This window comes from Oratosquilla oratoria, chromosome 9 (genome assembly GCF_046742065.1).
Source record: "Oratosquilla oratoria isolate Oo_2021 chromosome 9, ASM4674206v1, whole genome shotgun sequence".
In the NCBI taxonomy this organism is placed as follows: Eukaryota; Metazoa; Arthropoda; class Malacostraca; order Stomatopoda; family Squillidae; genus Oratosquilla; species Oratosquilla oratoria.
Window position 1 is genome coordinate 25,340,991 of NC_134785.1, and position 16,419 is coordinate 25,357,409.

Consider the following 16,419-nt stretch of genomic DNA (forward strand, 5'->3'; position numbering starts at 1 on the left):
TTTGTGCCGTCATTGGCGTGTGTAAAGCTTACAAAACTTCCCCAAGGTCCACCGTGAGATGTAGCTTATATTGCAATAGTATTTCTGTTGTATATGTTAGAAATATAATTATTCCTTGTATATCTACATGTGATTGCGAGTGATGACGTGAAGAGGAATTGTTTTGGCACATCGCGTGCAGACATGATACTAATACAGTTAGTTTTATGGTGGCTTAAAGCTTTCTGTCTTGAGGGGATGTCACAGAAACGAATCAAGTAAACTGGCCTCAGTGGACCATTTCAGGTTTTAATCGAGATAGGCTCTCACCCCTTGGTTCAAGAGGGAGTCCCACGGAGATGCATAGCGTAGGCTGTCTGCAGACAGAATAAGAAGTTAGATGTTTACCACAAAACTGATATGTCTTACCTGTGGAAGTGGCTTCGTGGGGTTAAGATGGATTCCACCAGCGTGGATAATGTTATGCACAAAGGGCCTGGGTGTCTCCATGGCTCGGTAGCTGCATGCCAGACCGGCAGAATCCGTTCGGGCATACGAAAAAAAAAAAAAAAAAAAAAAAAACACAGTTGATACACCAACTGCTCGGTGGGAAGCTTAAGTGAAAACACCCATTGGTGGGAAGTACAGCAAATGTATGGTTCGTGAATGGTGAAGAAAGGGTTTTTCGACACAGGTTTAACACTTTCACTGTGCAGTGGGAGACTTAGTTCACTGAATACATTTACAATGGGCATAGACTAACCTGTTGAGGATGAGAAGACTCGCGTTACTGTAGAGGGCATCAAAGGACGGCATATCATCCGGCAGAAGTCCCATAGACTGACTTGCAGTCCTTGTCCTATGGATCACCGGATTGTAACCGAGTGATTTGAGCAGAAGGACGCAAAGAATCAACAAAAGGTCCTCATTTAAACCATGATACATGTGAACTATTATACATGTGTGTGTTTGTGTGTGTGTGTGTGTGTGTGTGTGTGTGTGTGTGTGTGTGTGTGTGTGTGTGTGTGTGTGTGTGTGTGTGTGTGTGTGTGTGTGTGTGTGTGTGTGTGTGTGTGTGTGTGTGCGTGTGTGTGTGTGTGCATTTACCTAGTTGTATTTACCTAGTTATATTTTACAGGAAGGGGAGCTATACTCGTGATGTCCCGTCTTCATATCTCATTTTATCTAGACTGTTTTTAAATTCGTGTATCGTTTTTGCACACACCACATTTTCATCTAACTTGTTCCAAACGTCTATTACTCTGTGGGGAAAGCTGTTCTTTTTCAGGTCTCTTCTATAACTGTCTTTCTTGATTTTCTTTCCGTGTCCTCTTGTATCTCTATCATCCCATTCTATTAGATCCTCTCTATCAATAGTTTCTGTGCCTTTCATGATTCTATAAATAGTTATCAAGTCTCCTCTCTCTCTCCTTTGCTCTAATGTCTGTAGCTCAAGTTTTGCCAGTCTCTCCTCATATGATAGGTCTGAGAGTGTTGGTGCCAATTTCGTAATTGCTCTTTGTATTCTTTCAAGTTTTGTTATACATTTTTTTGTACTTGGTGACCACGTCGTCGCTGCATACTCCAATCTTGGTCTTATCAAAGTGACTAGTATTTTCTTCACCATTTCTTCGTACAGGTATGTACATGCCACTTTGATTGTTCTTATTAAATTATAAGTTTTTCTAAAAATTTTGTTTACATGTTTATCAGGGGACATATTATTCTTAATAATGACTCCCAGGTCCTTCTCATTTTCTACTTTATTAATTTCTTCCTCTCCCAATTTATATGATTCCACTATTCTTTTTTTTACTTCTTCTAAATTCCATTATACTACACTTCTTAATATTGAATTCCATACTTTATTGAGATCACTCTGTAGCGACCCACAATCTTCTTCCGTGTTCACTTTTTTCAGCAATATTGCATCGTCCGCAAAGAAGCTCATCTAACTTTCAATTCCTTTATCCATATCATATATATAGCAAACATTATTGGGGCCAGAACTGTTCTTTGTGGAACTCCACTAATCACTTCATCTCAATTAGAATGTTTGTCTCTTTCATGCAAGAAGTCTTCCATCCTCTTCAGCAGTTTGCCCTGTATTCCTCCTGCAGTTTCTAATTTCTTTAGCAATTTCTTATGTGGCACCTTATCAAAAGTTTTTTTAGGTCTAGAAATGCACAATCAGCCCATCCATCTCTTTCTTGTATTACATCTATTAGCCTTGAATAGAAGCACATTAAGTTTGCGACGCATGATCGTCCTTGTCTAAATCCAAACTGACTTAGATCTAGTACTTTGTTTTTTCCAAATGCTTTACCCATCTAATTTTGATCATTCTTTCACAAATTTTAGCTATCGTACTTGTTAGAGAGACCGGTCTATAGTTAGTAGGGTCTTCCTTGTTTCCCCCTTTATATATTGGTACCATATTTGCCCTTTTCCAATCTTCTGGAACTTTTCCTTCTTTCAATGAACTGTTTATTAGGCTATGTATTTTGTCTGTTACTTCGTTCCTGCATTCTCTCAAAATCCAGTTTGCCATTTCATCTGGTCCATGCGATTTTCTGACATCGAGATTACTCAAATGATTCAGTATTTCTTTCCCTGTTACTTTTATCTCTTTCACAGGGGGGACTTTCTCATCCCACTCGACATCTCTAGGTTGTATGTTCTCCCTCGTAAACACCGATTTAAAATGCTTGTTCATAATTTCTGTCATTTCTATTTCCTCTGTGTATTCAGCTCCTCCTTGTCGTAGTTTCTCTAATTCTTGTTTATTTTTTCAGTTTGTTGTTTACAAATCTGTAAAATAGTTTTGGTTGATCTTTACATTTTCCTATGACATCTTTTTCGTATTTTCTCTTTTCTTCTCTGCACACTTGTACATATTCATTTCTATAACTAGTATATATTTTCCATTTTTCAGGTCTTTTGTCTATTTTTCCATTTTATCCAAGCTTTATCCCTTTTGTCTTTTAACTCCCTACATCTTTTGTTGTACCAACACTTTACATATTCTTTTTCTTGTTTTTGTCCTGGAACATACTTTTGCACTCCTTTATATTTTTTTGTCAAAATATTCCATTTCTCTTCTACTGTTGTTTCCTCCTTGAGTATCCTTTCCCAGTCTGCTTTTTGAAAGAATTCTCTTATTTCATAAAAAAAAATCCATACATTAATCTTCCCTTTCTATATTGTTCGTTTTTCTCCATGTATTTTTTCTCATTTAGTTCCAGTTCAACCAATATGTGGTCACTTTTACTTATTGGTGTCTTATATTCAATCTTGTCTACTATTTCAGGTTCTGATGTGATTATTAAGTCCAGTCTCGATGGTTTTTCCTCATTTCTATACCTAGTATTCTCTTGTATCCATTGCGTCATTGTATGTTCTATAATCATATCAAGTAGTACATTTCCCCATAGGTCGTCTCCACCCTTCACTGTCATCTCTTCCCAGCAGATTTCTTTACTATTAAAGTCACCCATTATAACTATTCTTCATCCATCTTCCATGATCTTATTTAGTGTTATCCTTGTGTCTTCTAACATATTTTTGTATTCTCTTTCTTCCCACGAAGCCGTTTTAGGAGGCACATAGCTTACCACAAGGTTCCTGCTCTTCCCATCCCTGTCCTCCACTTCCATCATAATCATCTCTAATGTATTCTTTCCATATGTGACATTCCTCACATTTATATCCTTCTTAGTCAGGAACATAAGCCCACCCCCTTGTTTTACCTCTCTGTTTCTAGTCCAATAATTATATGCACCATATCCTACACTGTTTGGTGGTAGTGGACCTTTCAATTTTGTCTCTACAATTCCCATTGTGTCCGGTTCTTTTTTTCTTCAGGTAATCATTCAGTTCATTCAAGCCTGTTATTAAGCCATTCATATTTGTGTAAGACACTTTTAATTTTCTGTTACATCCACCCTGTTTTCTGTTTCCCTTCCGTTTTTCTCTGCTATGAAACATTTCCTCATTTTCATATCCACTACTTTGCAATAGAAATTCTCTTTGTCTGACTCTGTTCTGTTCTCGTTTTTTTTTTCTTAGCCTCTATTCTTTTTGTTTTCTCTTCCTCTCTTTCTTCTTTATTCATATCACTTTTCATCCATACCTGTTTATATAGATCACTTTTTGCTAGTTTCTCTGTTTTTGATAACATATTCTCTGCTGTCGTTTGTGACCTGAATTTAACCTTTATTGGTCTGGTCTTATCTATATTGTATTTCCCTAGTCTATATATTTCTTCATTTTCTTCCCCTGTTTCTTGTTCATCTTTTTGAACTAGCTTTTAATATCTTGTTTACTTTTTCCTTCTCCTCCTTTACTCTTGTAGTCCTATTTGGATTATGCTTCTCCTCCATCCCTAATATGATTATACATTTCTTTATCATTATTCCTTAATTCCTCATTCTCATCCTTTACTTCTTTTAAGTGTTTTTTTTTATTCTATTTCTTTATTTAGGTTTTGGTTTTCCTTCTTTAGTTCTTCCAATTTATCAACTCTTTGTGTAATCCGTGGAAGTCGACTGAACCTAACCTCCCACTGTTCGTTCGTTTTTGCTAGTTTTTCCTCTAGACTTGCTAATCTGGGGAGGTTGTCATCTCCTTCCTCATCAAATCCATGGAAATAATTATCTTCACCTTCCATTGCGCTGTTCTTATCTATATTTCTAATTTTTACATTTTTACTAATCTCTTCGACTTCACCTCTGTCGTCTGCGCATCTCTTGTTGACATTCCTTCTGAATTCCGGGGCCCGTTCGCCCCCTTCCTCATTTCCTTCCATTTACCTCAGTAATCCCTCCCCTTCTCCTTTTTCTTCACCTTCCCCCTACACCACGAGCTTTCCCCTTCCCTATTAATACAACACAGGTACTCCCTCGTCGTTGAGATCCAAGAAATTTGTATTTTTTTCTGGAGTCCAATCTTCGCTGTCACTTTGACTGGCGCGCGCGCGCGCGCGTGTGTGTATTTACCTAGTTGTATTTTACGGGAAGGGGAGCTATGCTCGTGGGGTCCCGTCTTCATATCTCATTTTATCTAAACTATTTTTAAATTCATGTATTGTTTTTGCACACACCACTTTCTCATCTAACTTGTTCCAACTGTCTATTACTCTGTGAGGAAAGCTGTTCTTTTTCAAATCTCTTCTATAGCTGTCTTTTTTTATTTTCTTTCCGTGTCCTCTTGTATTTCTGTCATCCCAATTTATCAGATTCTCTCTATCAGTAATTTCTATGCCTTTCATGATTCTGTAAATAGCTATCAAATCTCCTCTCTCTCTTCTTTGCTCTAGTGTCTGTAGTTTAAGTTTTTGTAGTCTCTCTTCATATGATAGTTTTGAGAGTGTTGGTGCCAATTTTGTAATTGCTCTTTGTATTCTTTGTATTCTTTTATATATTTTTTTGTACTTGGTGACCATATCGTTGCTGCATATTCCAATCTTAGTCTTATCAGGGTGATTAGGATTTTCCTCACCATTTCTTCATCCAGGTATGTAAATGCCACTTTGATTGTTCTTATTAAATTATAAGTTTCTCCAAAAATCTTATTTATATGTTTCTCAGGTGACATATTATTCATAACAATGACTCCCAGGTCCTTCTCATTTTCTACTTTTTCTATTCCTTCTTCTCCCAAATTATATGATCCTGTTATTCTGTTTTTGCTTTTTCCAAATTCCATTATACTACACTTTTTTGTATTGAACTCCATCTCCCACTTCCTACTCCATTCTTGTACTTTATTTAGATCTCTCTGTAGTGATTCACAATCTTCTTCAGTTTTCACTCTTTTCAGTAGTTTTGCATCATCTGCAAAGAAGCTCATATAGCTTTCAATTCCTTCATCCATATCATTAATATATATAGCAAACATTATTGGGGCCAGAACTGTTCCCTGCGGGACACCGCTTATTACTTCATTCCATTTTGAGTGCTGGTCTCTTATCACTACTCTCATTTTTCTTTCTTGCAAAAAGTCTTCCATCCAATTCAGTAATTTACCTTGTATTCCTCCTTCATATTCTAGTTTCTTAAGCAACTTCTTATGTGGTACTTTGTCAAAAGCTTTTTTTAGGTCTAGAAATGCACAATCAGCCCATCCATCTCTTTCTTGTATTATATCTATTAGCCTTGAATAGAAACATATTAAATTGGTGACGCATGATCGTCCTTGTCTGAATCCAAATTGCCTTGGATTTAGTACGTTGTTTTTTTCCAAGTATTTTACCCATCTACTTTTGATAATTCTTTCACAAATTTTTGCTATTGTACTTGTTAGAGAGACTGGTCTATAGTTGGTAGGTTCTTCTTTATTTCCTCCTTTATATATAGGTACTATATTTGCTTTTTTCCAATCTTCTGGAACTTTTCCTTCTTTTAAGGAACTGCTTATTATGCTATGTATTTTGTCTGCCAGTTCATTCCTGCATTCTTTCAGAATCCAGTTTGCTATTTCATCTGGCCCATGCGATTTTCTGACATCAAAATTACCCAAGTGTGTCAATATTTCATTCTTTGTTACTTCTATTTCTTCCATAGGGGGGACTTTTTCTTTCCACTCAATCTCTTCAGGTTGTATATTTTCCCTTGTAAACACTGATTTAAAATGTTTGTTCATAATTTCTGCCATTTCCATTTCCTCAGTGTATTCAACTCCTCCTTGTCTTAATTTCTCCAAGTCTTGTTTGTTTTTCAGTTTATTGTTTACAAATCTGTAGAATAGTTTTGATTGATCTTTACACTTTTCTATAACATCTTTTTCATATTTTCTTTTTTCCTCTCTGCACTTTTGTACATATTCATTTCTATAACCAGTATATATTTTCCATTTTTCAGGTCTTCTGTCTTTTTTCCATCTGGTCCAGGCTTTGTCTCTTTTGTCTTTTAACTCCCTACAACTTTTGTTGTACCAGCATTTTACATATTCTTTTTCTTGTTTTTGTCTTGGGACATACTTTTCCACTCCTTTTTTGTAAATTTTTGTCAAAATATTCCATTTCTCTTCCACTGATGTTTCTTCTTTGTATATTTCTTCCCAGTTTTCTTGTTGGAAGAATTCTCTTATTTTATCAAAGTTTGTTTTTTCATACATCATTCTTCCTTTTCTATATTGTTCATTTCTTTTCATATATTTTTCTTCATTAAGTTCCAGTTCAATCAATATGTGGTCACTTTTGCCTATTGGTGTTTTATATTCAATCTTGTCCACTATTCTAGGTTCAGATGTAATTATTAAGTCTAGTCTCGATGGTTCTTCTTCATTTCTATACCTAGTGTTCTCTTGTATCCATTGTGTCATTAAATGGTCAGTAATCATCTCAAGTAGAGCATTTCCCCACTCTTTACTGTCATTTCTTCCCAGCAGATTTCTTTGCAATTAAAGTCGCCCATCATAACTATTCTTCCTCCGTCTTCCATTATTTTAGTTAATGCTATCTTTGTGTCCTCTAACATACTTTTATGTTCACTCTCCTCCCATGAGGCTGTTTTCGGAGGCACATAATTGATCACAAATTTTCTGTTCTTCTTATCTCTGTCTTCCACTTCTATCATAATCATCTCTACTGTATTCTTTCCATATATGACACCTTTCACGTTTATATCCTTCTTAGTCAGGAACATAACTCCACCCCCTTGTTTTTTCTCTCTGTTTCTAATCCAATAATTGTATGCATCATGTCCTACACTATTGGGTGGTAGTGGGCCTTTTAATTTTGTTTCTACAATTCCCATTATGTCCGGTTCTTTTTCTTTCAAATAATCATTCAGTTCATTCAATCCTGTTATCAATCCATCTATATTTGTGTAAGACGCTCTTAGTTTTCTGCCACTTCCATTGTGTTCTCTGTTTCCCTTGTTTTTCTTTTGTATGTCGAACTGCTTTATTTTCATGTTCACTACTCTCCAATAGAATCTCTCTTTCTCTGACTCCGTTCTTTCCTCGTTTTTTGCCTTAGCTTCAAGTCTTTTCTGCTTTTCTGCCTCTCTTTCCTCCTTATTCATTTCTCTTTTTATCCATACCTTTTTATATTGATCATTTGTTGCTAGTTTCCCTGTTTTGGATAGAATTTTCTCTGCCGTTGTTTGTGACCTGAATTTAATCTTAATTGGTCTGGTCTTATCTGTACTATATTTTCCGAGTCTGAATTTTTCCTCAATTTCCTTTATAATTTCTGGTTCATCTTCCTGGACTAATTTTAATAAACTGCTTACTCTTTCATTTTCCTCCTTGATTCTTGCGGTTCTATCTGGGTTATGTTTCTCTTCCATTCCTAATATAATTATACATTTCTTTTTGTCAGCTAATTCTCTTACTATATTCTCCTTCTGTCTCATCACTTTAATAACTGAGTCTTCATTATGTTCTTTCAATTGCTGTTTGACTATGTCAGTGAATGAAACCTTATTCCCTTCTTGGGTTGTTCTCCAATTTTTAGCTTCTTTAGCTATTGTCTCTCTGTTTTCATTATTCTTCTTCTTCAATTTCTCATTCTCCTCCTTTACATTTCTTAACTGTCTTTTTAGGTCCTCTATTTCATCAGTTAAGTTTCTGTTTGCCTTCTCTAGTTGTTCCAACCTTTCAATTCTCTGGAAAATGGAGTCAACATTACCTAACCTACTTTCCAAGTCCTCGATCACCTTATCAACTCTCTCCTCTAGTCTTATCAGTCGGGGGGGGGGTTGTGTCCCCCCCACCCTCTTTAAATCCCTGGAACATATTCTCGTCACTTTCTACTGTATTGCTCCTCTCTATACTCCTAATCTTTACATTTTTATTAGACATTTCATCATCGCTCAGTCTTTTGTTTACCTTTCGCTTGTCTGGCTGGGCCAAGTCTACTCCCTCCTCATTTCCTTCCATTTCCCTCAGTAATCCCGCCCCTTTTCCTCTTTCCCTACTTTCCCACTACTCCACGAGCAATTTCCCCCCCACCCTGTAAAAACACTAGGCACTTCTCTTTGCGTTGGGATCCACAGACTTCAGTTTTCTTCAGAACGTCATCCAAGCCGTCCATTCGCTGAAGTGTGTGTGTGTGTGTGTGTGTGTGTGTGTGTGTGTGTGTGTGTGTGTGTGTGTATGTGTGTGTGTGTGTGTGTGTGTGTGTGTGTGTGTGTGTGTGTGTGTGTGTGTGTGTGTGTGTGTGTGTGTGTGTGTGTGTGTGTGTGTGTGTGTGTGTGATTCACCATGGCCTTGTATCACGTGTCAGACTCGTGATAAACAGTCCCCCCCCCCCGGAAGAGAGCTCAGACCTCATATAAGACCGATCTATGGGTTATGCTGCGACCTTACACGCACACACACCCAACTCCCCGCCCACGAGAGTTGGAGTAAAAACTCGCAGTGCAGTGAGACTGAAATTATTTCAGCCCTGGGCGGGATTCGAATCCGGACCACCGTAGTGACAGCCGGGAACTCTAACCACTGCGCCACGAGGTGTGTGTGTGTGTGTGTGTGTGTGTGTGTGTGTGTGTGTGTGTGTGTGTGTGTGTGTGTGTGTGTGTGTGTGTGTGTGTGTGTGTGTGTGTGTGTGTGTGTGTGTGTGTGTGTGTGTGTGTGTGTGTGTGTGTGTGTGTGTGTGTGTGTGTGTGTGTATTTTACCTTATATTACCTCCCCACCAACTGCAGCGTACTACATCAATATGTTTCATCACCTATCTACAATATTTCTATCACACATTTACATGGTCCGTAATAAGTAGATCATTCCGTTTACGAAGATCTCCATAAAGATGTTGTAAGCCCGGGTCTCGAAGGAGAGTGGGGGATCGGAGCCAATGAAGACGCTGACATCATAGGAAGGGAAAGATGGGTTCCCGAACCAGACGTCCAGAGGGGGCATAACAGGCCCGGGATTTACCAACACAAAAGGAACCTGCCAGAGGGGAAATTTGATTTATCCATTATTTAACCCATTTTGGTCATCGCACAACATTCAAGAAATAAGAGCAAAGATTAGGAAACACAACAGATGACATGTGTCTATTCTGTCACGTTGTTTCGCATTCAATCACACACATCTTTGAAAAACTTCAACCCTAGCAACACATAGGCTAAACGTAGCAAGAACCCGAGAGCATAATAAGTTCCTCCCGTAATTCCACTGACCTTGATTATTGACGTCTAAACAAACACTTTTAATACGGATTTCCTCTTTCAACAATGTAGTCAAACTTGTGGATATCGTACTGATGACGTGTTTGTGTACAAAACACTTGCGGTACGCATTATATTGACCACGTGGTCGCGATCTGATGCGCATACCTGCCTTGTCATGCAATTAGGAATGATTATGTACTGTGAGGTTTGCCCACGCGATATATATATATATATATATATATATATATATATATATATATATATATATATATATATATATATATATATATATATATATATATATATACGGTTCGGGCCACATGTAAAAACAGTTCAGGACTGACCCGTCTAAATAAAGGACAAAGACTCACTAATCCTCTTCCTTTCTTTCTCCATAGCCCCCACCCCCAACTCCGTTACATGCGCTACGTGAAATATCCATATTATTCATGTGAGGAACCTACTACAGCGCCGCAGGAATATTCATTTTACCCACGCCAACATGTTTGTGCTTGGGGTCTCAAGCGTTGATTATGGGGGCTTTGAGTCAGCTCATAGGGCATAGTACCTGACTCGTCCAAGGTCCGTCCTATCACTAAATGCCCTCCTACAATCAATATTACAGACCCTTAGGTCATACATATTCATGGATGGGTTGGAAATTCCCATGTTGATTACATAGTCAAACAACTCGTACTGATCATATTTTGCAAGTGACCAAACAATAATGTTCATGATTACCATCTTTCTTCCCTTTGGCAAAAGAAAGCACGGCATGAGATCAGTCATCTAATGCCAAGGAATTTCATCAAGCATAGAGGACGACTCTTGGTTAACCCCTTTGGCACTGTATCAGAATTAGAATGCATTTTCCTGATCAACATTTAATGACGGCTCTTCTTATGAAAAGTTACTTTGGTGATGAGCCTAGATTTAAAGAAAGTGCTCCGATAGTGATGACCTTTGCATACAAGAGACCTTTGACCTACCCTAAAGTGGTGTTGAAACACGAGGAAGCAGTCCATCAATTCAGGGGGCATAATGATCATGTCAAAAGTCTCATTGAAAAGTTTTGTCACCTTGGGATCCTGAAGCCCCTTTGCACAGAACTCAATAGCGATGTACGTAATCTCCATGGAAGAAAAGAAATTAGGATTAGTATGCTATAGGTACTATATAGTCTACTGAAGCCAATCTTACAGTATATACAAATAGAATATTTCAATAAAACTACTAATTGGTTGCTCTGGATTAAACCGTATACTACCAAGATAATTTACATTTTTAAAAGCATATGACCCATCTTCAAAGACGTTGGGTATCAAGGGGGCAAGGTCGAGGTGGGGTAGGACGATCTTTCGTATCCTTGAATTCTCCTGCTTCGGAGCATAGGGTGTCACATACGTCATCTGAAGTTAAAAAACATACACATTAATGCATGCACACCACACACATACACACACACACACGCACACATACATGCATACATTCATCTAGGATGTTAACAGGGAATTATGGATTGAATAACGGGAGAAGGAAATAGCAGCAGTCATGTAAAGTGACTTCAATGCACCCGATGAAATAAATGTGTTAAGTTAGATAGATATAAGAAGAGATGGGCACGGTCGCATACCAACAGGGTTGAGATCTCCAGATAGGTCTTGACCTTATGGCTAGTCTGAAGGCCTTGACCTTGGGCTCAAAAGGCGATGAGCCAAACTTGGCCCTGGTCTTATGCCTTCTGGCTTTGATGAGTTGGCTGAGGTCAGACCGAGGCAATATAACCTTTCTTTTCTATTTTACGTGACTTTTTTATATTTCTCTGCTATTTCCTGATAATTTCACTACAGACCTACCTAATTTTGATTGAGTTGGTGCCCGAAGCTGATATTATCTACTTATTTTTTTCTCTACTCTCTATTCTCTATTTTCTGCTCTCTCATTCTACCTCTCTATCTCTCTCTCTCTCTCTCTCTCTCTCTCTCTCTCTCTCTCTCTCTCTCTCTCTCTCTCTCTCTCTCTCTCTCTCTCTCTTTCTTCCTAAACACTGTATTTGCTATCATCAACTCTCTTTCTAGACATATCTCTACCATCAAATCTCCACTACAATATTTCCCTGGTACTCCACTTCCCAACCATTCTATTGCTTTATTTACTACTCTAGCATTAAGATCTTCCAGTACCACTACATTGGCATTTTTCCATAAACCCTCTATACACCCATTTAAATCTATACAAAAACTCTCCCCTTCCTCTACACTCTTCTCACTACCAGACCCATATGCACTTACAAAAACCCACGTTTCCCTTCCCAGTTTTACCTTCATCCACATTAACCTTGAAGAAACCTCATTCCACTCCACCACACTTTTACCTATCTCTTCATTTACTAGTATAGCCACCCCTTTTCTCCTTCATCCTTTCTTCACTCCTTAGATCCTCCCAATTACACTCCCAAACTCAAATTCACCTCTCCCTTTGAACTTAGTTTCACTCAATGCCAACACATCCATCATTCTTCTCACAAACATACTGCCTATATCTTTCCTTTAACTCTCATCTGTACCCCATTCACGCATATCAAAAGACCCAAACCTTAGGGTATTGGTTGGAAAACTCCTCCCAGACCTTTTTATGTTTTTTTTTTTTTTTTTTTTTTTTTTTTTTTTTTTTTTTTTTTTTTTTTTTTTTTTTTTTAGAATGTCCCCTTTTTTTTTTAGAATGTCCACTTTGGGGCTACAGAGAGTAAGATGCCTAGTCCTATCCCCGTCCCGCTTTTTGACGCCTTTTACAACTCAAGTGGGAACAACTCGATGGTAGTATTCTTCTCCCCCACCACAGGGTTCGGCGAAAAAATTAAATGAACATTCAGAGAGGTGGCACAGGACAGTATTAAGAGTGGAGGGACAGCATAACGGAGGGAAAGTCGCAGTATAACAAAGTATCATCATTTCTGTATGAATAGAGACTTCCTCTATCACAGACAAAATGATATGTGACTCTGGTTCGTAGGGGCGCCCCATATAGACCCTAAAGTATCAGCTGCATACTACTGAGCAGTTTTTTATCCCACAACATGCAGCCAATACCCCAGACGGAGCCTGTAAATACAACCACCAAAACCTATCACTGGTTTACCTCGAAACACCTCAAGAGCTTCGCTGGAACTTGCGTATACTTATTGGGACCGCAGAGACTCACCAAACGTACACATAATTGGCGGTAGCAAGTCGCCCTAACTTTATATATCACCAACCGTAAACAGTACAGAACAGTATGATAAAGATGATTCCATAACTCAGTTGATATTAATTGTTATAGAAAGACTACTGAAGAAAATTTATTCAGCTTGATTGACTAATAACATGAGGACCTGGCAAGAGCTGTAAATCTAATTTCTATATGCACTAATATTCATACAATCAATCACGTGCATAGCACCCACCTCATGGCCATGGTTAGCCAAAGTGGTGACGATTGCTGCATGAAGTTGGCCGTGACTCGTGCCTACAATAGGAGCCAAGTAGAGGATCCGGGATGCTTGGGCCTCATGCTGCAGTAAGGCAAAGAGCACCAGCGTAGTTCCGTGAAGTACTGCCTGAAGACGCATCTGGTTTCTGGGTGGGACAAATGACGCAACTTAGGGTTTCTCTCCTTTTTGCTCTCTACAAATGAGTTATTTTTTCAAGGGCAAAACAACTCCCACAACGTGAACTGATTTGTCTAACACAGTAGTTATTAACTTCTTTATCATTCCAAACCATCAATAGATTACGCAATATGTCCCCATATATATACATATATATATATATATATATATATATATATATATATATATATACATACATATATATATATATATATATATATATATATATATATATATATATATGAGTGGAAAATGGGGTAGAGAAACGCAGGTTGGAGTGAAAGCACTATATTCCTGACGTTTCGACTACAAGCCTTTTTCAGAGTGACAGACAACGTATGTACACAGTATATATACTTTCCTTACGGCTCATCCGGCTGGACGTCTCAGAATGTCGCATGTTGATTGGCACGATACTCCCTTCCCCATGACCAATCTAGCGGCTGCAAATGACAGATTAACAAATCCTTCCCTGTGGTTGCTGACCTTTCCCAGTGTTATGTATGCGAACTCGACCAGTCTTCTCATTTTCTTCTCTAGCCTGGTCCAGATAGGGCGTGCCCCTTCCCATTTTGGTAAATGTCTGTGCGTGTTCACGTACACTACCAGAGAATTTGAAGTCCTGTGATGTCGTAGGTCGTTCTTGTGTTCTCTTTTTTAACGCCCGCGACGTTTCACCGTAGTACGTTGCAGGACATCCACTGCATGGTATTCCATATAAAACTCCATTTATTGACCGATTTTGTTCCTTTTGTTGGTTTATATTTTCTTTTTGCCTTTTGTATTACTGAAGGAGTGAAATGGCTTGTGAAGATTGTGTGAACATGGAGAACTGTCTCAGGATGTTTCTTCTCAAGAGTGCGCTCTGTGAGAAGAGGGAATCCTCCCCACATCCCAAAGAGTGTTCCACCTCTTCCACTTCTGCCGCTACCGTGAGCGAGTGGCGCTCCGTGGGGTCCCGTTTTTCGACCCCACGTTCGGTAAGCGGGGGCCATGCGTAGCAACCGCTAGCTCTAGTCAATCGTTTTGCTCTGCTGGAAGATGAGGTGGCTGAAAATCAGTAGTTCTTGGTGGTGGGGGACTCCATGGCGCGAGACTATGACGACATCTTGCAGCGAAAGACTAAACGACGTTGCAAGCTTGTATGTCAACCGGGCCGTGGGATCGCCGATTGTACCCAAACCATCAGTGAGCAAAGGCGGATGAACATGGTTATGATTGTTCATACGGGAAGTAACGATGTGGGTAGGGTGAGATCAGAGGAACTTGTTAGAAATTACAAGGTCTTCCTTCAGGAGATGAAGGAGCGTGGGAGCCGTCACGTAGTCTGTGGAATCCTTCCGAGAATCTACGCAGGCTCGCGTTGGAACAGTAGAGCCATAAGAATCAATGAGAGGATATCAGAAATGTGCACGCAACTGGGATACCACTTTCGTGATCCTTGGTATCTCTTTTCCAGACGTCATGACCTTTACGCTTCTGATGGGATCCATCTTACTCGCAGAGTCAAAGATATTCTTACAAACCTCATTGTGGGAATTTGTAATGCACTAATTCCTTTTTTGGGGTACAAACTCAAGGGGAAGGGAAATAGAGTGTATTGGGGAAAACAGAGTAGGGCGTAGGAATGATGTAGAGCAATATGTCAGTGTAGGATAAAATATAACTTTAGGATATAATGTCGATGGATGACAAAATATCACGATGGAATGGAATGATAGTGAAGGACAAAATATCATGGTAGGACAGAATATTATTTTAGGAAGTGATTCCGGGCAGAATGTCAATGAACGACGGGTGGCCGGTGTGGGACGCAGTGACGGAGGGAGGCAAGGTGTATATGAGAGATCGGATGACCGTGAGGGACCAGATGTCCGAGATGGAGCAAATGTCCATGAGGCACTGAATAACAGTAAAGAACCAAATGTCAATATAGAGCAAGGTGTCAATAAAGAACAAAATTATAATGTAAGGCATGATGTTGAAACTCAAAACTAGTCAAAAAGAAACAATCACGAGTTTCTTAAATCCATGCACTTTAATGCTCGTAGTATTAGTAACGAATTCCAAGAAATACAGGCGTATGTCAAAAGCGAAAATCTCGATATGATAGGAATAACCGAGACATGGTTAAATGGTGGAGAGTTTGAAGCTGAATTTAATATTGCAGGATTTAAACACTTTCATCAGGATAGAAACCACAAGAAAGGTAGGGGTGTTCTGTTGTACGTTAAAAGCAATGTCCATGCCTGTGTTTTAGAGAAAGTGAAACAAGATGCATATGATAATTTGTGGGTAGAATTAATCCAAACAAATGGACAAAAAAATGAATGTAGGTGTAATATATAGACCAAATTCATTGTCATTAGCAGACGACAAACTGTTTCAAGAACTGTCTAGTTTCTGCAACCAGGACTTATTGATAATGGTTGATTTCGATTTTACTGACATTGATTGGATGACCCTTGAACATGGCCATATAGGTAGTCTCTTGATAAATTTTCTCGGTGACAATTACTTAGTTCAGCATGTAAAAGAACCCACAAGACATGGAAACTTACTCGATCTATTGATTACTAGCCGCGAAAGCATGATAACCGATGTAGAAGTCGGTGAAACTATTGCAAGTAGCGATCACAACTTAGATTCAAATTGCTAAAAAAAATTAG

General features: G+C 38.7%; 1 protein-coding gene across 1 annotated transcript; it reads right to left on the minus strand.

Annotated features, from left to right (window-relative positions):
• Positions 1-9: 9 nt before the first annotated feature.
• LOC143028010 (UDP-glucosyltransferase 2-like) lies at positions 10-13,712 on the minus strand. The gene is made up of 7 exons (XM_076189652.1): positions 13,547-13,712; positions 11,382-11,510; positions 11,091-11,231; positions 9,687-9,877; positions 743-838; positions 409-499; positions 10-84 (listed from the first exon to the last, which is right to left on the minus strand). The coding sequence occupies exons 1-7, from the start codon at positions 13,709-13,711 to the stop codon at positions 10-12; spliced, it is 888 nt and encodes a 295-aa protein (XP_076045767.1). The 5' UTR covers position 13,712.
• Between the last annotated feature and the right edge of the window lie 2,707 nt (positions 13,713-16,419).